Source organism: Pygocentrus nattereri, chromosome 1, assembly GCF_015220715.1.
Source record: "Pygocentrus nattereri isolate fPygNat1 chromosome 1, fPygNat1.pri, whole genome shotgun sequence".
Taxonomy (NCBI): domain Eukaryota; kingdom Metazoa; phylum Chordata; class Actinopteri; order Characiformes; family Serrasalmidae; genus Pygocentrus; species Pygocentrus nattereri.
In genome coordinates, this window is record NC_051211.1 from 38,956 (window position 1) to 65,928 (window position 26,973).

Sequence of the window (26,973 nt, forward strand, 5' to 3'; positions counted from 1 at the left end):
AGGGAACAGGATTTTGCGTCGCTCCAGGATCTCTTTAGGAAACTGATCGTTGACGCTGAAGTCCGTTCCTCTCAGCTCCCGTCCGCGGCTCTTCACCAGCTCTTTCTGCTTGAAACGTTCGAATTTGGCTACGATTGGTCTGGGTCTGTGTGCCCCGGGTCGCTTAGCTCCTATTCGGTGGACACGATCGAAGTTGATGGTTTTAACAGTGTCTGCCGGGAGCTTCAGGTAGGATTGCAAAAACTCCTTCACTGTCGTTTCCGGGTTTTCCTTCGATTTCTCCGGTAGACCCGAAAACACGAGGTTGTCCCTCATGCTGCGGGCCTGGAGCGCGGTGACGGTTTCCCTGATTTTTTTATTCTCCTCCGAGAGCCGGGTCATTCCCTTGGTGAGGGAATTCACCGACTCTCTGAGAGCGGCGTTCTCCACAGCCAGTGCTTCCACCTGCTGTTGGCTGAACTCTACCGACTCCCGGAGAGCCTGAAACTCCTTGTGAAGAATTTCCAAAATGGAGAGGCGAGCGTCGAAACTGGACAGCTTCTTATCAATGGACTCCAAAATGTCCGCCACTTCGCTGGACTGAGAAGAAGCCCCTGGTGAATCTTCTGGGCGACTCCTCTTGGTGGATGGAGCTCCTTTGCTGCTGGACGGAGTGTTGGTTGGTTTTCCCATTACGACTCGGTCGAAACACTCGTCGATGTAAGCTTGCAGACTGTCCAGATCTTCTTCACCGTCCTCCAGTGTACTTCCGGTAGTGAGTAACTTATTAATATAAATTTTATAGCTTTTAAAGTTGTTTTATAACTGTGTTGGCTAAGAAAACTAATCCATGTGGTTTATAGATTACTGACTTGCTGCCTTGCTCAATATTGCCGAGGTTCGTGTTGAGGTCTGCGTTACTACAGCATAGCGTCTTCCTGTCTCTTCCTCTTCCTGTCTCCTCTTCCTCCCCTTCCTGATTTGAACTCTCTAACGCCACCTGCTGAAATGCCTCATATTCAAAGTTAGATGATTTTCCAAAGTTACATATACCTCCATGTTTCCTGAACTTCACAAATCAAGCTGGAATTAATTAAAGTTTAAGTTTAAGTTTGCTTTTGCAGCCCATTATATGAATTCCAAGAAGTCAAATCAAATCAAATTTATTTGTATAGCGCTTTTTACAATGGATGTTGTCACAAAGCAGCTTTACAAAATTTCGGAAAAGACAGAAGGTGATCTAGTCTCTAGAACCAACTTTTACATCTTAAATTTTAGGGGTTATTACACTATAGTAAATAGGGCAGTCGTGGGCTGGAGGTTAGGGATCCAGCCTTGTGATCAGAAGGTCGCCGGTTCGATCCCCAGAGTCACCAGCACATGACTGAGGTGTCCTTGAGCAAGACGCCTAACCCCCAACTGCTCCCCGGGCGCTGTGGATAGGGCTGCCCACTGCTCCGGGCAAGTGTGCTCACTGCCCCCTAGTGTGTGTGTGTGCGCGCTCACTAGAGTGTATGTGGTGTTTCACTGCAAGGATGGGTTAAATGCGGAGGTGAAATTTCCCCATTGTGGGACTAATAAGGGTCCCTTAATTTAACTATAGAGCGATCTAACAACCTTTTCAGGCCTTTTCAACCAGAACCGACATTCGCTACACAAATAAAACATTGTTTTCTACTGTAAAGTCACATCAGCCACAAATGCACAATATACACACAGAAAGACGCGTTTGAGATGTTTCTTTACTTCTGTTCTCAGTGTTTAAAAAAAGAAAACAAAGACAATTCTGCTTACTTTAAAAGTGAGGGTGCGTTTTTATGGTTCTTCATCTGTGTACAGTTAAACAGATCCATATTGTTTATACCTGCAGAGCTTTTACAGCACATTTACAGCCTTGATCACAATATAGAAGAGTTTACAGGATAAATGGTAAAGAAACAGAACCGAGGACTCGTCAGTCGTCATCACCGCCGCTGTACAGCAACACTGCTGACACTTTCACACTCGAAGAAAAAACACTTTTGTTTTTGAAGCTCATCTCAATATGTGAGTCCATCTTTTAGGAGTGTTACTAGCTCTGAAATGAAGAAGTACACATTTTACAACACTCAAAATCTAACAGCCCAAAGAGCTTTACAACGGGAAGAAACACTTCTATCCCGTCTCCATGGTGACAGACTTCAACTTCAAAGCAATCCTTAAAAAATCATTTTCCTGATACTGACGTTAGTGTTAGTGCAGTAAATATAGAACAGGGAAGAAAACAAAACATTAGAATTATTAATTAAATCATTTTACTGTCTGAAAGCAAATCCCTTCACACTCATCTTCTTCCTGACTTTAACGCAGACAGAATCTAACCAGAGTTTCTATGGGAATGTCAGAAATCCGTGTTTCTATCAGAGTCATTAGCACTGCTCCGTCTGTCTCTGAACACTTGCAGGAAGGAAGCACTGACACCTCTAACCCCTCAGGATGTGCCTCAGTGTGGAGAGGGAACAAATAAATAAAGACATGAAAAGCAAAAAGAGAAAAGAAAAAAAGCAGATGTTTCTCCTCATTTGGAAGCCAGCCAGATGATGATGCCAAGGACAGTGATCGCTATGGAGAGCACCAAGGCCAAGATGCACATCTTCTTACGGGACTTTTGCTGAGGAGGAGAATTTAATACATCAAATTATAAAAATCAAAAAACAACAACCACCACCACCACCAGACAGTGAGAGATCCTTATTATTAAATACAGATGAAGCGCTCCACACTTCCACTGCATCGCTTCAAATTCCTCCTGTTAGACTTGACTGTGTTACCTGATAATACGCTGCTCTCTGGAGCTGCTCGGTTCCTCTCTCCACATGCACCTCCGCACTCTCCACATTGGCCTCGATACTGTCTGTAGTCACACACATTTACATGCTTTTAAAGAAACATTGACAAAATCTCATTCACCTGTGCAGTTATAGATGCAGTTACTGCTAAAGTACTCAGCTTCCAACATCAGAAACTTTCAGAATTTCTAATGATGCTTTAACATGACTGCAGATTTTTATATTTAACTAAATTTAAAAACACCTTCACATATTAAAAAAGAAAGACACCTGAACATCTGACTGCGGTTATCATTCAATTGTGAACCTCAATGAAAGGTTCAAAGATCAATATTAATAAAACTTAATACAGAATTAAGAGAAAGTTGCACAAATACAAACATTACGAAACAGAAAATATCAGTCAGACATTAAAAACCCTTAAAATAATTTTAAAACAACAGATTTGTGAGCCAAACTTCATCAGTGAATTATGGAGCACTGTGCCTGATCAGCAGGGGGCGCCATGCTAACACTGAAGCATTTGCATTTACAGCATTTTGCAGACGCTCGTATTCAGAGAGACTTGCAATCTAATCGTTTTTACACAGGTAGGTGAACATAGAGGGCGGAGGTGTTACCCGTTACATTATACCAACTGCAGAAGCAGAGTGGATAGAGGAAAATTGAGGGAAACACTGTAAGAGAAGTTGCTTTAGTCTGATAGGAAACTGAAGTTGGGAAGAAACTTTATCCTATCCTAAACACTCAGAAAGCAGCTCCGAAAGTGCAAGGGGACATCAGGAACACTCAAATTCCTGACCTCAATCCCACGGTCAATCTGTGGCACCATGAAAAAATAAATACATTAAAAAAAAAATTTAAAAAAACACCACAAACATTCAAAAACCTGCGGTACGGCAATCCTTCATACCACAGCCTTAAACAGATGGTCACTGAACTTCACTGATACTCTGCTGATGAGTTAGTACTGCAACAAAGATCTAGCAAATACGGACACTGCCTGGACGGCATGCACTCTGGATATTTAACACGTTGCGTCAGCATCTTTAAAAGATCTATAAAAATGTATTTTTTTTTTGGCTATTTTGGCATCACTGTCTGGTATCACAGAGAGCATCACTTCTACGTGGACAGAGAAGCTCTGTAGCGAGTAGTGAACACAGTGACGATGGCCCAGTCCATCAACGAGTAAAGGTTCCCAGCCATTAAGAACATCAACTCTAAAGAGTGTTAAAAAAAAAAGTGTGCAGAATCAGGAAGGATCCCACAATCATCCTTCACACCGTTTACTCCATTACCACCTGGAAGAAGACTACGGTGTGCCAGGGCAAGCCCTCCCACCTCATGAACAGTTTCTTCCCACAGTCAGACAGCTGAACGGATCTACCTGACGGACTTCAGACTTACTGCTCACTTTATCTGCTGCACATTAACTTCAGCACTCAGACACTTTACTGTGAAGCTTTAATCTCACTCACTTTATATGCACAGCCACTTTAATATGTACACCTGTGGTCACCAAGTCTGGTCCTTTAGACCTACATTCCTGTGGAACTGTCAAAATCTGTCACAGCTGCTTCAGCTAGTTAACTTCTTCAGAAGGCTTTGATTGGCTGGATCAGATGTATTGTTATACAGTGAATGGGAGGGGCATCACGTTAGATGCAGGTTTGAACTAAATTCTGAAGGACAGCAGATCTCCAGAGTCAGGGCTAAATGACCGCTGCTACTGCTATACACTGTCTGCAGTTTTACTCATCTTTGTGGTTGTGTTACTAAAATACTACTTTTAAATACCATGCAATGATGAAATTACACAACAGCTCAATATTTTATTGTGCGACGTTTGTATAGTTTGTATCTACTTGTCTGCTGTTTTCTGTTAAATGCAGCACTGTGTTCTCAAGAAGCTGCATTTTGTTCCTCTCAACAAATCTGTGATGAGAAGAAATGAGAATAAGGCTGACACTGACTTTGAAAACAAAACAAGATTTGACTTAATTAAACAGCACACAAAGTGACTGAACTCACCGATCATCTCCCCCTGATCGTGGATCATCACTGCAAGGTCCTTAAATATCTGATTTACATCCATGATGTCTGACTGCGATCAAAACAAAGAGCTTCATCAAAAACAGCACCGCGTTCAAATACTAGCAAACAGAACACAGAAAAAAATCTGAACATTAATTTCATCTGAACAATAAACCCAGATATTTCATTAAATAAAAAAGTCATTAAATAACACGACAGGAAATTTACAGAGAATAAACAGACACGACAGCTCAACTGAAAAAGACCCGTATCAGGATGTTTATAAAAACTGAAAGACTTCATTTATAATTCTGTTTACGTGCAGGTCAGTACACACTTTAATAATGTGAAGCGCCCCCTTCAGGAGGCAAGTCAGTTTATCCACATTACCACTGTTTGAAATAACTATCACTCAAGATTAAAATCGCTGATTAATATCAGTCAGATTCATATAAATATCTTAAAAATAAAAATCTGTCAGATATCACTAATTAATCTCAACAGTGAAACTCTGACCTCCAGTTGCCGAATGTTGGTCTCTCTCTCTTTAATGAGCTCCAAATCCTCCTCCGTTATCACTGCTTCATCTGTCTGAGTCAGAGTCTGACCAAAACCATCACTAACACACACACACAAACTCAGCATTGTGCAGACTGGACTCAGGGTATGTTAGCAGGTAGGCCTGTGCCAGTAATGGTCTCTTATTTGGGTAACTGAGTTTTTTTTTTTTGGGGGGGGGGGGGGTTCTGTTTATTTTCATTTTGCTTTAGCTCATAATTTTGTGAAGTTAAAGACATAAAAGTTGAATTTGGCAAAGGTTGTGATTGTACTTTGCGGTCATCTTTAATTTGGCTTTGAAACATGAATTAATCTAGTAATAAACTAGACTATGAAAGTTACACAAACTTCTCTGTCTGAGCAGCTGAAGCTGTTTAGTCTGACTCTGAAGATGTTCTAAAGCTGCATTTCTTGTTTGTGCAGTTCTGATATCTGCCTGCACAACCGAATGCGCTCAGCCAGCTCAGCTCAACACAACAATCGTAGATACAATAAATAAGGCATTAATGCAGGATTTCACATCATTAACATGTTTAACAGTTCAGTCGTGTTCATGTGTAAGAACAATAGTGTCTTACTGTCCCTGGACACCATTACCATGGCAACTCAGTCACTCGGCACAGGCCTACTTAAAGGGAAGTCTGTCATAAGCAAACATGAGGTCTGACATACTTATCAAACGAGACGAGCTGCTCTTCACGACCTCCATCTTCAACCTGCAGTTTAACATGAGTCAAACAAAACGTGTTAAAAATAGGATCAAAATTACATTTAAAAAAAAAAAAAAAACAACAACTTCCTCCATCCACTAAACGTAAACACAGCTTCTGCTCATGTGTATGGAGAACATGTGCTCGGTTCCTTACAGAGAGTCGAGAGCCGGCTCTTGCTCGGGCGACAGACTCCTTCTCTTTCTCTGCCGCACGACGCTGAACTGCCTGGAAGTTGTTCAGAGCAGCGGAGAAATCGTTCATCAGGCGGTCTTTCTGGATCTTCTGCTGTCTCTGCAAAGGAGAAGGTCAGCTATGAGGGGTTCAGGTCACTTTCACAGCTCTACTCTCCCCATTCATAATTATCCTTTGTCATATTCATCAGACTCAGACGTCTAAACAGAGTGTGAGCAAAGAATCGTAAAGCTACAGTTCATCATCACTTATTTACAGAGCACCTTTCACATACTCAGAGATGCTTCACAATCAGAAACAAACTACATAACACCGCACGCACGCACACGCACGCACACGCACACGCACGCACACGCACGCACGCACGCACACAATATAGAGCCACTTAACCCAGAAAGAGTCCTTAGCTGCAGGGAAAGTCTCACACCGCAACTATGGTGTATCGCACAGACAGCTGGCCTGGGAAGCCTCGAAGAGCCGAACGCCACCAGGCAGCCTCACAGCCGCAAAACAGCATCACTCAAGCAGCCGGTACAGGCTGCATCATAGCTGCAATGTAGCAGCACCCAAACGGCACAAGAAGCCGCTGAGCCACAGGTGAAAATCACTCTCGGCCGCGGATATGATGGAAAATTCCTCAGCCAACAAGGAAACATCAAAACAAACAATACAGAACAAATGAAAATCAAAAGTGGCAAAGTGGCAACCATATTGTGCCAATGTACTTACAACAGAGCACGTGCATGCATATGCATGCATATACACACACACACACACACACACACACACACACAGACTGTTCACTGTCTCAGAGCCCACATACATAGACACAGATATACAAACACACCTGCTCAGAGGGAGAATGAGGCAGAGGAAGAGCCCCCAGATCTTTCAGAAGTTTGTTGGTCTCTTTGGCCAGCTGATTAGTGTAGTGCTGCACCTGCTGACTGAGAAGAAAGGAGTGTTTTAAAAGTATGAAATTACTACAAGACATTTCAATAAAACATAACACAGAAAAACAAAAATATACGATAGAGAAAAACATCCATATTTTAAGAAGGGGAAGATCAAAAAGTCTCAAATCAGTTCAGATATAAACACTTACAGTTTATCCTGCAGTTCACTGGTGTCTTGTTTGGTCCCCAGCTGGTTCACCATGCTTTTAATCTGAGCAGCTAAAGCAGAGACACACAGTCAGAATGAGAACAGAAACAGTTTAAAGTGAGTGAACAGTGAATATTCAGTAAAGCAGGAATTGTCCTAAAGTAGAACATAAATAAACCCAAGGAATATCAAAGTATTTCTGATTATTTCATTTTAAATGTGTGTGAATTTTATACGAGAGGCAACGGTTGTGTTTTTTCTGATTGCTGACTGGAAACAAATTTTGGCCTCTAAAATAAAAATGACAGACAGCGCCTCCCTTTGAAAGGAGAAACATCTCACCAGCATCTCAAATCTGTTCTGACTTTATTCGTCCCTTTTCAGTCAAGGCCTTCAAGCATTTAGAGTTCATTACATCTCTTCCTCCTTCTGGGCTTCCTCCACAAACAGCACCGCCACCAAGACTACACATGAGCACGAACAGCTTAAATGATTCTTAATAACTCAACAAAACTTGTTTTTGATCAATCTCAACTATTTTCCACAGCTGTGAAGCGGTCACAGTAAAACTCCATGTTCATTTGGATATTATTTACATTGCAGGTCAATACAACAAGGCAGAAAAACTATTCTTGAGACATCATGGATCTATATAAGAATATTATAATATAATATAATAATAGATTTACGTAAGGGTCTGCATTAGCACTGAGGTTCGGCAGACTAATAACAGCAGGGTTTTGCCCTGAATCATGTCCACTACAAACACCTGGAAAGTCTGTTATGATCCTACTCTAAAAATCAGTTTCTAAATTCCTTACATGCTACTTCACATCCCCTTTGGCCCTCAACGCTTACAACTCAACAAATCTGCGCCTCTTAGTGCAGCTGCTCACAAAACGAGTGTATTACTGTGCGTGTGCCACATGCATGAAGCATCACGAACATGTTCAGTTCTGCCCCCACGCCGAGTGGCTTCATGCAGTTTTACTTCGCAAGGCTTTCTATTATAAGTCATTTGTTTCGTTCTGTCAGAAAAAAAAAAAACAGATTTTTCCTGTCACTCAGGGTTGCCAGATTCACGGTTCCCCCAACAAATCGGGCTCATTCTGAAGTTCAGTTTGGGTAGAAATTTAAAGCAGTACAGAATCTAAGAGATACGGAAGCATAAACTCATTTATAAACTCTGTGCATCCTGCAGTAATACATGCATCTTATTATATACATCCTGCATAAAAAAAGGAGACATTACTAATACAGAACCCAAAGGATTAAGCATCAAGTGTACAACAAAGTCTTTAACTGTAGCTTCTGGCTGCACTTAAGAACCATTAAGTTCAAGAATAAAAACTACAACTTTATTTCAAGCTTAGAACCCAATAACAACAGTTCTGTTTTGTCAAAATTTAAATATCATCAGCGTAAATGAGAAAGTCCATGTTATGTTTACAGATGATGTAAATAAATTGTAAATAAAAGATTAATAGTAAGGGTCCTAACAACAGAGCCCTGTGGGACACCATATTGCAGTCTATGTTCAAAAAATCCCATTTACACTGACAAACTGATAGAGACCAGTCAGGTGAGACCTAAACCAGGTGATGGCTTGTCTGTCTAAACCAACTTTTCAATCTATGACAATACCAGAGCAAACTCTACTTAATGATGCACTCAAATCCAGCAGGACCAGAATAGAGAATTTTCTGCAACCTGAAGTACCACCCAAACCACCCAAACCTGTGTGCTATGATTTTTCCAAAAACAAATATGTCCTGGGTGTACTTACTTAACATGAACAACTGATTTACAGCGACTGAGTGCAGCTGAAATCAATCATGAGGAACAGGGCAGTTTGGCTGTTTTACTCCAAAAAGTCGAGACTGAAACTCACTGTTCTGCGTGATCTTCTGGATGTTAGAGCTACACGTCTGAATGAGACTGCTGAAGTCCCGCGGCGGAGAACGATAGTCTGCCTTTCCATACGACATGGCTGCTCGTTTCTTTCAGTCCTGGATGAATTCCTGAGCAGAACGTGGAGGAGGGCTGGAGCAGGAAGTCCGCTGGAGTCTGTAAAAGCTGGGAAACAGATCTGCTTTAACAAACACCTCAGAAGTGACAGAGCAGATTTCCGGGACAAAACCCCACTCTTGGGGCATCTCGGGTCAGGACAGAAGCTGTGAAGCTGAGTTTGACAAGCTGGTTCACACACTCACTTTGAAATCAGACGGTTTTGAGAAACAAAACGCTGACCTAGCTTTAGCCGGTATGCCTGCTGTCACAGTCGCCTTATCAGAATTATTTAAACTGACCGCTTCACAGCTGTGGAAAGTAGCTGTGGTCACAGTAAAACGCCATGTTCGTTTGGATATTATTTACATTGCAGGTCAATACAACAATGCAGAAAAACTATTCTTGAGACATCATGGATCTATATAAGAATATAATGTAATATAATGTAATAATATATTTATGTAAGGGTCTGCATTACCACTGAGGTTTGGCAGACTAATAACGGCAGGATTTTGCCCTGAATTATTATATGATAACACCTGGAAACACTTATGATTCTACCCTAAAAATCCGTTTCTACATTCCTTGCATGCTACTTCACATTTCCTCTGGCCCTCGAAGCTTCGGACGTTCACTATAAAGTGATAAATAATGGCACCCCTCAAGTGAGTTTCTGAGACTTAACCTTTGAACAGGACACTTGTGTTTTTTGTAAGAATGACGGTGAAACTGCAGCCCACCCTGTCTAATGACGCACTCATTTAGGACTATTCTGAACAGAATAAGATTCCAGATCTGAACACCTTTCCAGTAAACGATGTAATGCCTGGGACAACAATAGAAGACAGCAGTGTGGATCTGTTTATTAAAGCTACCATCATTTTAAGGAAAATATTCATAAATGCAAATATATATATATATATATATATATATATATTTTGTTTTTTCACTCATTTTAAAGGAAATGACGTAAGAAAGCTTAATGTGCTTCAGTAACTGATCTCCGAGTATGTTTGTAGTTTGTTTGTTTGTTTGGCCTCACCCGTTTATCTGTTCTATTCAGATCTGCAGACTCATCCCAGATTCGTTCTGTTATTACATTATTATTATTTATACATTTTAATATTTGTGGTTGTAAATAGTTCCGGTGTGTTTTTTGGCACATCTCCTTTCATCACCTTCACAGTTATGAAGAATAAGAGTCACTGATGAACCCAACACTGACCTAATCTAACTGTGAAGTCACATCTCTGACCGGTTTACATCCAACCAGGACTGTAAAAACAGGCAGAACCAGACTTTTCTTTAATATGCGGAGAGATTTCTGTGCCTCGGCGCTCAATAAAGCAATAAGATAAACAACGTTTTACAATATTAATGCAGTAGTCATTAAATCTAGCTAAAGTTGGCTTCTTATCCGAACTTCCCGTACCACCTTAAACAGTGCAGCAATTTCAGTCTGGCGCCTCCGGCACACTAATGTAACCGCTGCATTATTTAAGGTGGAACGGGAAATTCGAATAAGAAACGTCAAGAAACGTCAGCTTCGCTTTAGCTGCACCGGCTAACGACTGCCTACTAACTCTAAACTAAACAACGGCAGCTACTGCAAACTACAGCTGGATTAACAGTTTAAAAGCCTGGAAAGTCTCAAATAATCTGATCTAATCAACTTCACCCTTCGGTCAAAGTGACGTGCTAAACAAAACCCAGCTACGCTAAGCTATGCTACGCTAACCTAGCTAATGTCGCCTGTTAGCCAGACGTCCAGAGCCTCGTTAGATAAAGTCTTCAGCTCTTGTAAAACTACATCTGTAATGGATGTAAAACGAGCTTTATACGTAAGAAACTCCCGTTTCGGCGGAATAGTCTTACTTGTTGCGAGGCCCTCTCCTTCGTGAACACGTCCGCTCAAGTTCGGCTTTTTCCGTCAGAGCAGCGAATCGGCTCCTCCGGATCTTCTCGCCGCGCCGCGCCGCGTCACAGCCTTAAAGACACACAGCGATTTGTTTTAATGCTTTTATTAATAATCGACAGCAGACATCGAAACAACTCATAACTCAGCAAACCAACACGAAAGCGAAGCTGAAGTTAGCTTCTTATAAAAAAAAATCCGTTCCACCTTAAGTGGTGTAGCACTTCACCTATATTCGTTAAGGTGGAATGGACAATTCCAGTAAGTGGCTGCCGATTAAGAACCTAAATTCAGGAAAGCACCAAAATATCCGCAGCGTAAACGATCACAGTGAAATGATCTGTTCTTACGTATATGCGCTTTAAACGGCCAGATCCCGCTATTCTCCTAAAATCTCTTACTGAAGCACCATGTGACTCTCATGTGTTCCCCAGCTGATCCTCCAGCCTGGAGAGCTTATCACACAGAGGGCCTGAAGGCTGAGCAGACTCGGGGAGGAGGTTCTCGTACTGTAGGAACGGCAGGTTCTCTCAACTCTGAGGAGCTCTTATTGGATAACTGCATTAAAAAGTGCATTTTTAAACACACACACACACACACACACACACACACACAGATACACAGACAGACACACTGATAAACACACACAGACGACAGATACATAGAGACACAGATACACACACACCCACAAATACACACAGACAGATACATACACACACAGACGACAAACAGATACACACAGACACACACACACACAGACAGATCCACAAATACACAGACAGATACACACAAATACAGACACACACACACACACAGATACACACACACACACACAGAGGCACACACAGATATTTACAGACACACACCCTAACACAAATACGCAGATACACACACACACAAATACAGACAGATACATACACACACAAATACAGACAGATACACACACACACACACACACACACACACACACAGATACAAACGCAGATACATACAGACAGACACACACACATACAGGCAGACACACACAGACACACACGCAGGCAGATACAGACAGACACACACACAGAAAGACACACACAGACGCACACAGATCCCAGCGCTCACTGGGCGGAAGACAGGATACACCCTGGACAGGCCACCAGTCCATCACAGGGCAGACATTTGGACACACACATACTCACACGAGGGCCGATTTCCAGGGCATGTCCTTGAACTGGGGGAGGAAACTGACGCAGATACAGGGAGAACATGCAAACTCCACATAGAGAGGAACCTGGTCACCCGGCCGGGGAACTGAACCCAGGCCCTTGTTGCTGAGGCGCCACTGTGCCACCCAAATCAAAGAATAAAACAGCGCAACTATGCAGAACAAAACTACATTTATTGTAAATACTGTAAACAGGTTATTTGCTGTATACATAGTATGTACATGAAAAGCTGGAAACAGATAACGTACAAATGAAACTCCATCTCAGGAAGAAACAACTGCTGAAACACTGCAGGTTCATAAAGACAATCGTATCAGCTCTTATTCAGACTAACCAAGAAATACAAATTTTCAACAAAAAAAACAACAACCAGAGAAAGTGTTCACTGCCACTCCGTGTCCCCGTATTCGTAAACTGGCTCTGGTAAACAGCTCATTACGCTACAGCTGATCCCATCCCACGACTCCGGAGGCTGACAGTAACAGCCAATCAGAGCGTCGTAAAGCTCCTCACTCTTCTCCATGAACCTCCTATTGAGCTCCACAACATCCAGCTCCATGTTTGGATCTGCATGGAAGAGGGGGAGGAAGAAGATAAAGAAGGAGAAGAAGAGCAGATGTTCCCCTGAGTATCACTGCATCACACTTGGAGTCTGCAGCTACATTTTAATCCAAAGATTTTAACAAAAACAAATTCAGTGTTGGCTGTGGAAACGGAACACTTGCAATATTTTACAAACGTCATCAAAACTGTTTTTTCATTCAACTTCAGTGGAGGAAGTCTTTGTTGATACCTGAAATGTTTATTTTTCAGGAAAAACGACATATTTATGCATAAAGTGATGGCCATGTGACAAATTTCACTGAAAAACTTGTGGGAAAACAATTAAGTTCCTATTTGAAAAGAAATCAAATACATGAAAAATTTCCATCTGGTTTTAGGCCACATCATAGTACAGACACAGCACTCCTGAAAATTGTACACAATCTCTTATTGTTATCTGATCTAGTCTCTGCTAGTTCTTCTTGATCTTAGTGCAGCATTTGATACAATAGGCCACGCCATCTTACTAGACAGACTAGAAAACCCAGTAGGGGTAACAGGAACAGCTCTTTCCTGGTTCAGGTCCTACATCACTGACCGCTATCAGTTCGTTAATGTAAACGGTTCATCATCTTTCCTCGCAAAAATAACATATGGTGTTCCACAAGGCTCTGTTTTAGGACCTATATTATTCACACTATATATGATAACACTAATACCATTTCCACTACTATGCCGATGACTAATATATACTATATATAATGTATATATATATATATATATACGAACCGGATGATAAAATTAAACTTGGCAAGATTGAGGACTGTGTAAAAGACATAAAAGACTGGATGTCAAGTAACTTTTTCCTACTTAACTCTGATAAAACAGAGGTCCTGCTTCTTGGTCCAAAAGTAGCTAGAAACAAACTGTCTAGCTCAACAATTAATCTCTCAGCTGCATCGAGCTCCTCTATTAAAATCTTGGTGTTGGACAGATCAGCGTCCATCACATCAACGCACATATAACTAATATCCCTAGAACAGCCGTCTTGCATCTCTGCAATATCGCTACATTAAGAAATGCGTGATCTCTACAGGACGCAGAAAAGCTAGTTCATGCTTTTATTACTTCAAGGCTGGACACTGTAATGTCCTGCTGTCTGGACGTCCCAGCAAAAGCCTCAACAAGCTTCAGCTGGTCCAGAACGCTGCAGCCAGAGTCTCACAGGAACCAGAAAGTTTGACCATATCAGCCCAGTTTTATCAGCCCTGCACTGGTTACCAGTTAAATTTCACATTGATTATAAAATCCTATTACTGACCTATAAAGCTCTAAACGGACTCGCCCCTCAGTACCTGAGTGACCTTCTCTCCCACTATGAACCATCACGCCTACTTAGATCACAAGGTGCTGCTCACTACTGGTACCTAGACTGAATAGTCTGTCTGTCTGTCTGTCTGTCTGTCTGTCTGTCTGTCTGTCTGTCTGTCTGTCTGTCCTGTTTTCTCTCCGGTGTGGTCCAGAGGAGGATGGGCTTTTTTTTTTGAGTCTTGGTTCCTCTCAGTGTTTCTTCCTCTTTTTGCTTACACCTGTCGTAAAAAGCATTAAATAAATAAACTTTGACTTGGCTTGAAATCTGAGATTAATCCAGGTTTAGACTCTCAGACTGAGATTAATCCAGGTTTAGACACTCAGACTGAGATTAATCCAGGTTTAGATACTCAGGATTAAAATTTGTCTGCAGTCTGATTTTCTTCCTCTGCTAAAAAGTGATGCTCTTCACATAATTGACACCTTAAATGCCATGAAGAAAAAAAAAAAAGGTCCAACTCCATCTTTTCTGATTGGTAAAAAGCTCGTCTCTGATTGGTCCAAGAGCTGGTTATGATCTGAAATCCTAAACTGAACCGGCCGTGGAGCAGGTCAGGTGTGTGGCCTCAATTGGTAAAAACTGATCCACGTTAGCAGATTCATTTATTAAAAATCAATCAATCAATCAATCAATCAATCAATCAATCAATCTTAATCAGGAGGTTCTGGGGAAACCAAAATGTTCATAATTTGTGACAAACATGATCTGCTCCTCATCTGAACTCTGCAAGGTGTTTATTTATCTCCTTCCACTGCAGTTTAACTCTCAGCCTTACCAAATACAGCTACCAAAGATAAAAGGTAAACAAGAATTTTATAGTAACGATTAGAAGGCTCATAATTCACGCAATAACCTGAGAATGTGGATCCTCATTTCAGCAGGCAGCAGAAGGTAAGAACTTATTTTGGAAGTCAGTATTTATTCTATAATTTCACGCGACTAAAGCCTTATTGGAGCAGGATTAGTATTACATGGAGAAGTGCTGTAATCTGAGGGATTACAAATGGGATCTGTGCTTTTAATCTTAATATTAGTCTGCAGTGTATGTAGTTTTCTGAATCTTTTAGCTTCTATAATTCTCATAACGCTGAGCTCCTCAGCAGACTGAACAGACATTTCAGTAATGTAATAAAACCAGCTGATAGAAAATAGACGAGGCTGAATTCGCTTCTTATTGAGATTTCCAGTTCCACCTTAAACAGTTCCTTTCAAATGGAGCAAGTTTTCCGTCTCGTTCGGCTGCATCTGCTGAGCGGAATAAACCCGCTTTACTAGCCTAATGCTAGTCTATATGCCAGTCAGCCGCATGGACAGCTGTTGTTGTTTGGATTTGTGGAACCTGTCGCATAATGTTGACAAACATCCACATGATGATGTCTTGGTTGAGGCTGTTTGCGGTAATTTGGGGGAATTACAGAGATTCTTTATCCCGTAAGAATCGGCCACTCAAATCCAGAGGAGGGAACACGTTTCTAAGTTGCAGGTAATGAGTCTCAAGTCTTCCCACTAAAGTCCTGAGTAATGAGTAAGTCTAAAGTCCAGAATCAAGTCCCAAAACAGTCGAGTCTTGATACAAGGTCTGAGTACAAGTGAGTCCCAAGATAGTCCTAATCTCTGAGTCCTAGACAAGTGAATTCTTCAGCTGACTTAAGGTCATGAATAACGGGAACAGTACTGACAGCATATTAATTTATTACGTTTTATCCTTCCAACAACATTCAAAATCAATGGTACACAGACATGACAGACATACTGTACACACAAAGAGAAGAACTTTATAAAATCATTTTAGAAGTGCGACTAAATTAATAATAAAAAATATATATTTGAAGATCATTTTTGATTATTTTTCTGAACTTTGGGCATAAAGAATTAAAATAACCAGCTCAACAAACTAAAAACAGACGCTAGTTTGAACTGAATTTAAGTGACAAGAGAAACCAAAACTGAACAAAGTTTACACAAGACAGTAAAACGACGTTGAAACTACGAAGCTGAAGTCGACTTTTACGCCAGCAGCTGCTTATTTGACTTTTCACCTCACTGCTGCACCATTTAAGGTGGAACAACAAATTCTGATATGAAGCCGGCAATAAGTCGACTTCAGCCTCGTGGTGAATGTTTAACCTGCAGTAACTGTTAATCAGTCAAACAGAGACGCGGTGTCTCTTTTTCAAAATGACTCCAATCGTATGAAAAACAGCCAGACTCTCCACGTTTCTTCCACTTTGATGACTTTTTTGATGCTCAAGTCTGAGTCAGAGTCCCAGTCAGTGGTGTTCAAGTCAAAGTAGAGTCCCAAGCCTTCCTCAATTTTCTCGAGTCGAGTCTGAAGTCATCAAATTTGTGACGCGAGACTCTAGTCCAAGTTATATGACTTAAGTCCACACCTCTGCTCAAACCACACACAGTTTACATTACTGACCTCTGATTAAACTAATCCCACTGCTGAAGTGAAAAATTTACAATCTGCTGCCAGAAACAGAAATTTTTCCCCGATTTTCCCCTTGACGGGGCAGAAATGGGCCTCCACACGAGGACATGACATTGAAGTGCTATTCTCCTGGCTGTATAAGACTGGAGGCAGTTTTGAGCCCCTGCAGGAGGACAATTCTGATGTTTAACTTGCGTCAGAAGCACAAAACATGAATCTCTCTCAAAACTGTAAAATGAGTTTTTAAACTCTGGACTTTTCCTGTAAATGAGCTCAGCGCAGACTGATGTCTCAAAAAATCCATAGAAGAGAGACTCCAAAGTCAAGTGTAATGAAAACTGGTATTATTTTAAGATGGTGCAGCAGAAACTGAGGAGCCAGAATGTAACTGCTGCACTAATTAAAGTGGAGCGGAAAAGCTGAACAGGGATGTTTAAAATGAGAAAAAGAGCACTTACACTCCAAATCAGCATCCTGCACCTCCTCACAGCTCTGTTTAGGATTATTGATTAGTTACATTCTGAGAATCAGGAACACTCATCATTCAGGCTAAAACTAATAAAGTTTATTAACATACAATAAGAAAAAGTTAACTGGACTGTAGATGGGATGACATTTAAAAAAAACAAAAAAAAAAAAAACAAAAACACCAAATTAAAAAAAAGCAGTCAAGTACAGTAATAAAATACAATCGTACAGCACAGTTGGATTATGCAGAGTACAGTAGTACAACCCTAATGAAGTTCCAATGAAGTTGAGACGTTCTGTCAAACAAAAACAGAATACGATGATTTGCAAATCCTTTTCACCCCATATTCAACTGAATCCACTACAAAGACAAGATATTTAATGTTCAAACAGATAAACTTTATTGTTTTTATTCACTCATTTAGAATTTGATGCCTGCAACACATTCCAAAGAAGTTGGGACACGGGCAACAAAAGACTGGGAAAGTTGAGGAATGCTCAAAAACACCTGTTTGGAACATTCCACAGGTGAACAGGTTAATTGGAAACAGGTGAGTGTCATGATTGGGTATAAAGGGAGCATCCCTGAAAGGCTCAGTCGCTCACAAGCAAGGACGGGCGAGGTTCACCACTTTGTGAACAACTGCGTGAGCAAATAGTCCAACAGTTTAAGAACAACGTTTCTCAATGTGCAACTGCAAGGAATTTAGGGATTTCATCATCTACAGTCCATAATATCAGTGTCCTCAGTTCCCAAACGCTTATTGAGTGTTAAAGGAAAGGTGATGTAACTCAGTGGGAAACACGCCCCTGTCCCAACTTCTCTGGAACGTGTTGCAGGCATCAAATTCAAAATGAGTGAATATTTGCAAAAAACAATAAAGTTTATCCGTTTGAACATTAAATATCTCATCTTTGTAGTGAATTCAGTTGAATATCGGTTGAAAAGGATTTGCAAATCATCGTATTCTGTTTTTATTTATGTTTTACACAACGTCCCAACTTCACTGGAATTGGGGTTGTAAATTAAGAGTACAGTGGTATATTAAAAGGGAATAGTACTAGAATACGGTAGTAGAGCAACAAAGTACAGTAACAAAGTATAGTAGTAAATTAATAGAGTAGAGTAAGAGTAATAAAATACAATAGTTCAGTACAGTAGTAGAGTAATAACGTACCTGTACTGCATCCCAATAGCAGTGTGTGTAGGGATCGTAGTCCACTGTGCTGTGATAATAACCAGAGTAATAGTTGGAGTATTGTTGGATGTAGAACTGGTATAGATAGCACTGGTTCTCGGCGTAGTTCTCTGTATTATAGAACTGAGTCTGATCCTCTGTGTGCTCTCTCTTACTCCTGGTGAGAACACAGCGCTTTAGACAAGTGTTCTGTTTGGTAAGCAGTATTAAAATGAGAGCAGCTCACTGTAGAGGCAGTTTAAAGAGCAGGTGGATTCCACAGAGCAGGATTTCCCAGCTCAGCCAGATAATTTAAACCCAAAGCCAAGACCATCTGATAAGACTAGATCTGAGGAACATCCTCAACACTGGGTTTAAGTTATCTGCCTAACTGAGAAATCCTGCTCCCATCAAACAAACACCAGCACGCTGATGTCTGCAGGGTTCCTTAGAACATTATGAAAAAGAACCGATTAACAGTCTTGGGGCAGTCATGGGCTGGAGGTCAGGGAACCAGCCTCGTGACCGGAAGGTCACCGGTTCGATCCCCAAAGCTGACAGCACATGACTGAGGTGTCCTTGAGCAAGACACCTAACCCCCAACTGGTTCCCCTGGCACTGTGGATTGGGCTGCCCACCACTCCGGACAAGTGTGCTCACTGCCCCCTAGTGTGTGTGTGTGTGTGTGTGTGTGTGTGTGTGTGTGTGTGTGTGTGTGTGGTGTTTCACTTCAAGGATGGGTTAAATGCGGAGGTGAAATTTCCCCATTGTGGGACTAATAAGGGTCACTTAATCTTAAAACCAAATGGATCAGTGTGAATGAGAATAGAATGTTCTAGATTCCCCCAACAATCACATACAGACATAGAACCAAACCAACCAAAACGGTTCTATTTGTGTTTGTGTGCTCTGACCTTCAGACTGTATTCAGAACAGAACAGACGCAGTTCTAGACTGAGGCTGAGCTGGAGAGTCAGAGATGAAGGTACGAGGGCAGAGTAGTGAAACGGTTCTGCTGCAGCAACAGCATCGATCAGTTCAGCTATGAGGTGAACTCACGGTTTGCTGGTGGCCAAATGGAGGCGTAGCGGCTTCTTCCCGAGTCCGATAGCGCCCTGAAACTCTGACAGGGCTCTTCTCTGATCTCTCTGAGAGGTGAAGCTCACAAAACCACAGCATCTAAACCCAAAAGACAACAAACAGTGATGCAGAGACCACAAACGCTGTACCTCTGTAAACACTACCGCATTAAACGCTGTACCTCTGTAAACACTACCGCTTTAAACGCTGTACCTCTGTAAACACTACCGCTTTAAACGCTGTACCTCTGTAAACACTACCGCTTTAAACGCTGTACCTCTGTAAACACTACCGCTTTAAACGCTGTACCTCTGTAAACACTACCGCTTTAAACGCTGTACCTCTGTAAACACTACCGCTTTAAACGCTGTACCTCTGTAAACACTACCGCATTAAACGCTGTACCTCTGTAAACACTACCGCATTAAACGCTGTACCTCTGTAAACACTACCGCTTTAAATGCTGTACCACTGTGAACACTACCGCATTAAACGCTGTACCACTGTAAACACTACAGCAATAAACGCTGTAGCTCTGTAAACACACACTAAACACTGTACCCCTGTAAACACTACCGCTTTAAACACTGTACCTCTGTAAACACTACCGCTTTAAACACTGTATCTCTGTAAACACACTGTAAACACTGTACCCCTGTAAACACTGTACCTCTGTAAACACTGTACCTCTGTAAACACACTGTACCCCTGTAAACACACTGTACCCCTGTAAACACTACCCCTTTAAACGCTGTACCACTGTAAACACTACCGCTTTAAACGTTGTACCTCTGTAAACACTGTACCCCTGTAAACACTGTACCTCTGTAAACACTACCGCTTTAAACGCTGTACCACTGTAAACACTACCGCTTTAAACGCTGTACCACTGTAAACACACACTGTAAACACTACCCCTTTAAACGCTGTACCTCTGTAAACACTAACGCTTTAAACGCTGTACCACTGTAAACACTACCGCATTAAACGCTGTACCTCTGTAAACACACACTGTAAACGCTGTACCCCTGTAAACGCTGTACCCCTGTAAACGCTGTACCCCTGTAAACGCTGTACCACTGTAAACACTACCGCTTTAAACGCTGTACCCCTGTAAACACTACCCCTTTAAACGCTGTACCACTGTAAACACTACCGCTTTAAACGCTGTACCTCTGTAAACACTACCGCTTTAAACGCTGTACCCCTGTAAACACTGTACCTCTGTAAACACTACCGCTTTAAACGCTGTACCACTGTAAACACTACCGCATTAAACGCTGTACCTCTGTAAACACTAGCCCTTTAAATGCTGTACCTCTGTAAACACACACTGTAAACACTGTACCCCTGTAAACACTGTACCCCTGTAAACACTGTACCCCTGTATACACCACCGCTTTAAACGCTGTACCTCTGTAAACACTACCGTTTTAAATGCTGTACCCTTGTAAACACTGTACCTCTGTAAACACTACCGCTTTAAACGCTGTACCACTGTAAACACTACCGCATTAAACGCTGTAACTCTGTAAACACTAGCCCTTTAAACGCTGTACCTCTGTAAACACTGTACCCCTGTAAACACTGTACCCCTGTAAACACTACCCCTTTAAACGCTGTACCACTGTAAACACTACCGCTTTAAACGTTGTACCTCTGTAAACACTACCGCTTTAAATGCTGTACCACTGTAAACACTACACCTCTGTAAACACTACCGATTTAAACGCTGTACCACTGTAAACACTACCGCATTAAACGCTGTACCTCTGTAAACACACACTGTAAACACTGTACCCCTGTAAACACTGTACCCCTGTAAACACTGTACCCCTGTAAACGCTGTACCTCTGTAAACACTACCGCTTTAAACGCTGTACCACTGTAAACACTACCGCTTTAAACGCTGTACCTCTGTAAACACTAACGCTTTAAACGCTGTACCACTGTAAACACACACTGTAAACACTACCCCTTTAAACACTGTACCTCTGTAAACACTACCGCTTTAAACGCTGTACCACTGTAAACACTACCGCATTAAACGCTGTACCTCTGTAAACACTAGCCCTTTAAATGCTGTACCTCTGTAAACACACACTGTAAACACTGTACCCCTGTAAACACTGTACCCCTGTAAACACTGTACCCCTGTATACACCACCGCTTTAAACGCTGTACCTCTGTAAACACTACCGTTTTAAATGCTGTACCCTTGTAAACACTGTACCTCTGTAAACACTACCGCTTTAAACGCTGTACCACTGTAAACACTACCGCATTAAACGCTGTAACTCTGTAAACACTAGCCCTTTAAACGCTGTACCTCTGTAAACACTGTACCCCTGTAAACACTGTACCCCTGTAAACACTACCCCTTTAAACGCTGTACCACTGTAAACACTACCGCTTTAAACGTTGTACCTCTGTAAACACTACCGCTTTAAATGCTGTACCACTGTAAACACTACACCTCTGTAAACACTACCGATTTAAACGCTGTACCACTGTAAACACTACCGCATTAAACGCTGTACCTCTGTAAACACACACTGTAAACACTGTACCCCTGTAAACACTGTACCCCTGTAAACACTGTACCCCTGTAAACACTACCGCTTTAAACGCTGTACCTCTGTAAACACTACCGCTTTAAACGCTGTACCTCTGTAAACACTAACGCTTTAAACGCTGTACCACTGTAAACACACACTGTAAACACTACCCCTTTAAACACTGTACCTCTGTAAACACTAACGCTTTAAACGCTGTACCACTGTAAACACTACCGCATTAAACGCTGTACCTCTGTAAACACTACCGCATTAAACACTGTACCTCTGTAAACACACACTGTAAACACTGTACCCCTCTAAACACTGTACCCCTGTAAACACTACCGCTTTAAACGCTGTACCTCTGTAAACACTACCGCTTTAAACGCTGTACCACTGTAAACACACACTGTAAACACTACCCCTTTAAACACTGTACCTCTGTAAACACTAACGCTTTAAACGCTGTACCACTGTAAACACTACCGCATTAAACGCTGTACCTCTGTAAACACTAGCCCTTTAAACGCTGTACCTCTGTAAACGCTGTACCCCTGTAAACGCTGTACCCCTGTAAACACTACCCCTTTAAACGCTGTACCACTGTAAACACTACCGCTTTAAACGTTGTACCTCTGTAAACACTGTACCCCTGTAAACACTGTACCTCTGTAAACACTACCGCTTTAAACGCTGTACCACTGTAAACACTACCGCTTTAAACGCTGTACCTCTGTAAACACACACTGTAAACACTGTACCCCTGTGAACACTGTACCCCTGTAAACACTGTACCCCTGTAAACGCTGTACCTCTGTAAACACTACCGCTTTAAACGTTGTACCTCTGTAAACACTACCGCTTTAAACGCTGTACCTCTGTAAACACTACCGCTTTAAACGCTGTACCCCTGTAAACACTGTACCTCTGTAAACACTACCGCTTTAAACGCTGTACCACTGTAAACACTACCGCATTAAACGCTGTACCTCTGTAAACACTAGCCCTTTAAATGCTGTACCTCTGTAAACACACACTGTAAACACTGTACCCCTGTAAACACTGTACCCCTGTAAACGCTGTACCCCTGTAAACGCTGTACCCCTGTAAACGCTGTACCTCTGTAAACACTACCCCTTTAAACGCTGTACCACTGTAAACACTACCGCTTTAAACGTTGTACCTCTGTAAACACTACCGCTTTAAATGCTGTACCACTGTAAACACTACACCTCTGTAAACACTACCGATTTAAACGCTGTACCACTGTAAACACTACCGCATTAAACGCTGTACCTCTGTAAACACACACTGTAAACACTGTACCCCTGTAAACACTGTACCCCTGTAAACACTGCACCCCTGTAAACACTACCGCTTTAAACGCTGTACCTCTGTAAACACTACCGCTTTAAATGCTGTACCACTGTAAACACTACCGCTTTAAACGCTGTACCACTGTAAACACTACCGCTTTAAACGCTGTACCTCTGTAAACACTAACGCTTTAAACGCTGTACCACTGTAAACACTACTGCATTAAACGCTGTACCTCTGTAAACACTACCGCATTAAACGCTGTACCTCTGTAAACACTACCGCATTAAACACTGTACCTCTGTAAACACACACTGTAAACACTGTACCCCTGTAAACACTGTACCCCTGTAAACACTGTACCCCTGTAAACACTACCGCTTTAAACGCTGTACCTCTGTAAACACTACCGCTTTAAACGCTGTACCACTGTAAACACTACCACTTTAAACACTGTACCTCTGTAAACACTACCGCTTTAAATGCTGTACCACTGTAAACACTGCACAACTGCCCGTCAGTTATTCAATCTGTAATCATTTCTCACAGCCGTATTTACGCAACAAGCACAGTGTGAAAGGTTTGAATCGTGTTGAGAAAAATAAATGTAGATCAAATAAAGCAGTAAATGTGTTTAGAGACAGGAAAACAAAACAATTCTAACTTCAAACTAAGGAGCTCTAACAAGTTTAATGGGCAGCGCTGAGTTTGTTTATTAGCTAAACTCTACACATCGTTGTGTGTGTCGTTAGTATTTATATTACAATCACTTGTCAGCTTGTGATCATGACAGCCCTGTATAATAATAATAATATTATTATTATTATTATTATTATTATTATTATTATTAATTCTGCATGGTCTGAATGGCTAGTGAACTGTGTTTGTTTTCCAGCCTCACTTTGAGTCGCTGTTACTGTCCAGCACTATTTTCCCGGAGCAGCACGAAGGAAAGTGGATACAGAAGAACTCGTACAGCATTCCGTCGTCCACATCCGGAGAGAGATCCGACACGAAGAGTGAGAAAGTGGGACTGAAGCAGAGAACAAGAAATCAGCACTGCTCTTAAAAAAACTAACCACTTTCAGAAGAGGAGGTTCTCAAACTGGTCCTCAGGGATCTCAGATGGTCTACAACTCTGCTCAATCCCAAAGGGACTCAAGTAATTATCATATAGTTATCACTACTTTACAGAACCTAAAATGGTTCTGTGGCAGCACGAAGAACCTGGCATATTTCTAAGATAGACTGCAAGCCCCTCACCTGCTCTCCTGTCTGCTGAACGTGGCTCGATTCAGTTTGAACCTTTTCGGCTGTAAAGATAAAAAATAAAGGCAATCAAAAGAAACACATCTGGGTTCTAGATCAGGACCCGTGAGAACGTTTGATTCCGCCCAATTGAAAGTTACCCCAACCTTTAATAAGTGATTAAACTGAAACTTTATTTTTAAAGAAATACCGTAAGAAAATACAATAAACGATTAAAAAATTTGATCTAAAGCTTCATTTGAACTCGATCATCTCAACGCTGGAAGATCTGGTCTTTATTTTACCGATCAGACCATCACAAACGTCCTTTAGCCCCTAAAAGGAAAGCCTGGACCCCTCGTTCTTTAGTGTGTGGTTAGAGCAGGTTAAGATGTAGTCACTGCAGGTTAAAGTGTGTGGTCAGTGTTGGTTAATGGTCAGTGCAGGTTATAATGTGGGATCAGTGTTGGTTAATGGTCAGTGCAGGTTATAGTGTGTGGTCAGTGTTGGTTAATGGTCAGTGCAGGTTATAATGTGGGATCAGTGTTGGTTAATGGTCAGTGCAGGTTATAGTGTGTGGTCAGTGTTGGTTAATGGTCAGTGCAGGTTATAATGTGGGATCAGTGTTGGTTAATGGTCAGTGCAGGTTATAGTGTGTGGTCAGTGTTGGTTAATGGTCAGTGCAGGTTATAGTGTGTGGTCAGTGTATTGGTTAATGGTCAGTGCAGGTTATAGTGTGTGGTCAGTGTATTGGTTAATGGTCAGTGCAGGTTATAGTGTGTGGTCAGTGCTGGTTAATGGTCAGCGCAGGTTATAGTGTGTGGTCAGTGCTGGTTAATGGTCAGCGCAGGTTATAGTGTGTGGTCAGTGCTGGTTAATGATCAGCACAGGTTATATTGTGTGGTCAGTGCTGGTTAATGGTCAGCACAGGTTATAGTGTGTGGTCAGAGCTAGTTAACAGTCAGTGCAGGTTATTAATGGTCAGTGCAGGTTATAGTGTGTGGTCAGTGCTGGTTAATGGTCAGCACAGGTTATATTGTGTGGTCAGTGCTTGTTAATAGTCAGCACAGGTTATATTGTGTGGTCAGTGCTGGTTAATGGTCAGCACATGTTATATTGTGTGGTCAGTGCTGGTTAATGGTCAGCACAGGTTATAGTGTGTGGTCAGAGCTGGTTAATAGTCAGTGCAGGTTATTAATGGTCAGTGCAGGTTATAGTGTGTGGTCAGTGCTGGTTGGCAGTCAGTGCTGGTTACAGTATGGGGTCTGTACTGGTTAATGCGGGGTCAGTGCTAGTCGTAGTGTGTGCTCAGTGCTGGGTAGTGTGTGTGGTCAGCTCACCGGAGCAGCTCCAGGTAAAGGTTTCCCGTTCACTCTGCGCAGACAGCGCTCAGCTGTGGCTTCATCAGCAAACTCCACAAAGCAGTAACCAGCCGGATCCCTGCAGAGAGAACCTGCATCACCTCACACACCTGCGCCCTGTGACGTCACCTGGGCCTCCGAATCGCCAGCTTCCCATTTGGCATTTTCCGTTCCACCTTAAATGGTACGGCTCTTACATTCTGGTTTTTCAAGCATCGCAACGAAACTGCTGCACCATTTAAGGTGGAGCTGAAAAGTCCAGTTCGAAGCTAGAAGTTCGGTTTGAGGTCCAGCTCAGCTGATCAGCAGGTCTGAATAAAATCAGCCCACCTCTGTTTAAAGTCTCACCCGCTGAGTTTATCGCGGATTAATCTCACTCTCGTCACCGTTTCTCCCAAAGCAGCAAAGGCGCGGCGGATAAAAGCCTCATCCATGGACGCCTCAAGCTGGAAACGAGCGGATAAACAACAACATGTCAGACTCGGAAGTCCCGCTCTAAAATCCCCGCAGTTTTCCCTCTGAACGCCCAACGGAGGAGAACCCGACTCACATTTCCCATCCAAAGGCTGCTCATCTCGAACCGCGCCGGGAAAAGTCCGCACGGCTGTCTGACCTGCGGGTTTCAGCGGCGGCATTTTAAAGCTGACTGTTACTCGGCGCCGCTCTGCGCTCTGCGCTACACACAGCGCCGCCTGGCGGTCACACTTATACCGTCACTCAGACTCTTCACTGCAGACTCGGCGCCAACTGGCGGTCACACTTATACCGTCACTCAGACTCTTCACTGCAGACTCGGCGCCGCCTGGCGGTCACACTTATACCGTCACTCAGACTCTTCACTGCAGACTCGGCGCCGCCTGGCGGTCACAC

The 26,973-nt window shown here is 42.2% G+C and overlaps 2 protein-coding genes across 2 annotated transcripts; both read right to left on the reverse strand.

The window, feature by feature from the left end:
- Nucleotides 1-1,703: 1,703 nt before the first annotated feature.
- stx12 (syntaxin 12) lies at nucleotides 1,704-11,827 on the reverse strand. The gene is made up of 11 exons (XM_017686560.2): nucleotides 11,687-11,827; nucleotides 11,297-11,408; nucleotides 9,303-9,487; nucleotides 7,413-7,482; nucleotides 7,155-7,254; nucleotides 6,269-6,406; nucleotides 6,075-6,118; nucleotides 5,361-5,463; nucleotides 4,842-4,914; nucleotides 2,790-2,872; nucleotides 1,704-2,629 (listed from the first exon to the last, which is right to left on the reverse strand). Exons 3-11 carry the CDS (start codon nucleotides 9,397-9,399, stop codon nucleotides 2,537-2,539), a joined length of 801 nt encoding a protein of 266 aa, XP_017542049.1. The 5' UTR covers nucleotides 9,400-9,487; nucleotides 11,297-11,408; nucleotides 11,687-11,827; the 3' UTR covers nucleotides 1,704-2,536.
- Nucleotides 11,828-12,696: 869 nt separating this feature from the next.
- On the reverse strand, nucleotides 12,697-26,813 carry trnau1apa (tRNA selenocysteine 1 associated protein 1a). Its single transcript, XM_017686562.2, has 9 exons — nucleotides 26,654-26,813; nucleotides 26,452-26,549; nucleotides 26,083-26,182; nucleotides 24,758-24,807; nucleotides 24,396-24,527; nucleotides 19,599-19,718; nucleotides 18,540-18,717; nucleotides 17,352-17,385; nucleotides 12,697-13,111 (listed from the first exon to the last, which is right to left on the reverse strand). Exons 1-9 carry the CDS (start codon nucleotides 26,675-26,677, stop codon nucleotides 12,927-12,929), a joined length of 921 nt encoding a protein of 306 aa, XP_017542051.1. The 5' UTR covers nucleotides 26,678-26,813; the 3' UTR covers nucleotides 12,697-12,926.
- Between the last annotated feature and the right edge of the window lie 160 nt (nucleotides 26,814-26,973).

What these genes read in the sequence shown, in the direction of transcription:
- stx12 (XM_017686560.2), bottom strand. Translation starts at nt 9,399, where the DNA reads ATGTCGTATGGAAAGGCAGACTATCGTTCTCCGCCGCGGGACTTCAGC. An exon ending in AGTGAACTGCAGGATAAACT is followed by an intron (nt 7,255 to 7,412) that starts GTAAGTGTTTAT and finishes CTTTCTTCTCAG; the next exon opens with TCAGCAGGTGCAGCACTACA. An exon ending in AGAGAGCAGCGTATTATCAG is followed by an intron (nt 2,630 to 2,789) that starts GTAACACAGTCA and finishes TCTCCTCCTCAG; the next exon opens with CAAAAGTCCCGTAAGAAGAT.
- trnau1apa (XM_017686562.2), bottom strand. Translation starts at nt 26,677, where the DNA reads ATGAGCAGCCTTTGGATGGGAAAT. An exon ending in ATCCGCGATAAACTCAGCGG is followed by an intron (nt 26,183 to 26,451) that starts GTGAGACTTTAA and finishes TTCTCTCTGCAG; the next exon opens with GGATCCGGCTGGTTACTGCT. An exon ending in CATTTGGCCACCAGCAAACC is followed by an intron (nt 18,718 to 19,598) that starts GTGAGTTCACCT and finishes TGTTCTCACCAG; the next exon opens with GAGTAAGAGAGAGCACACAG.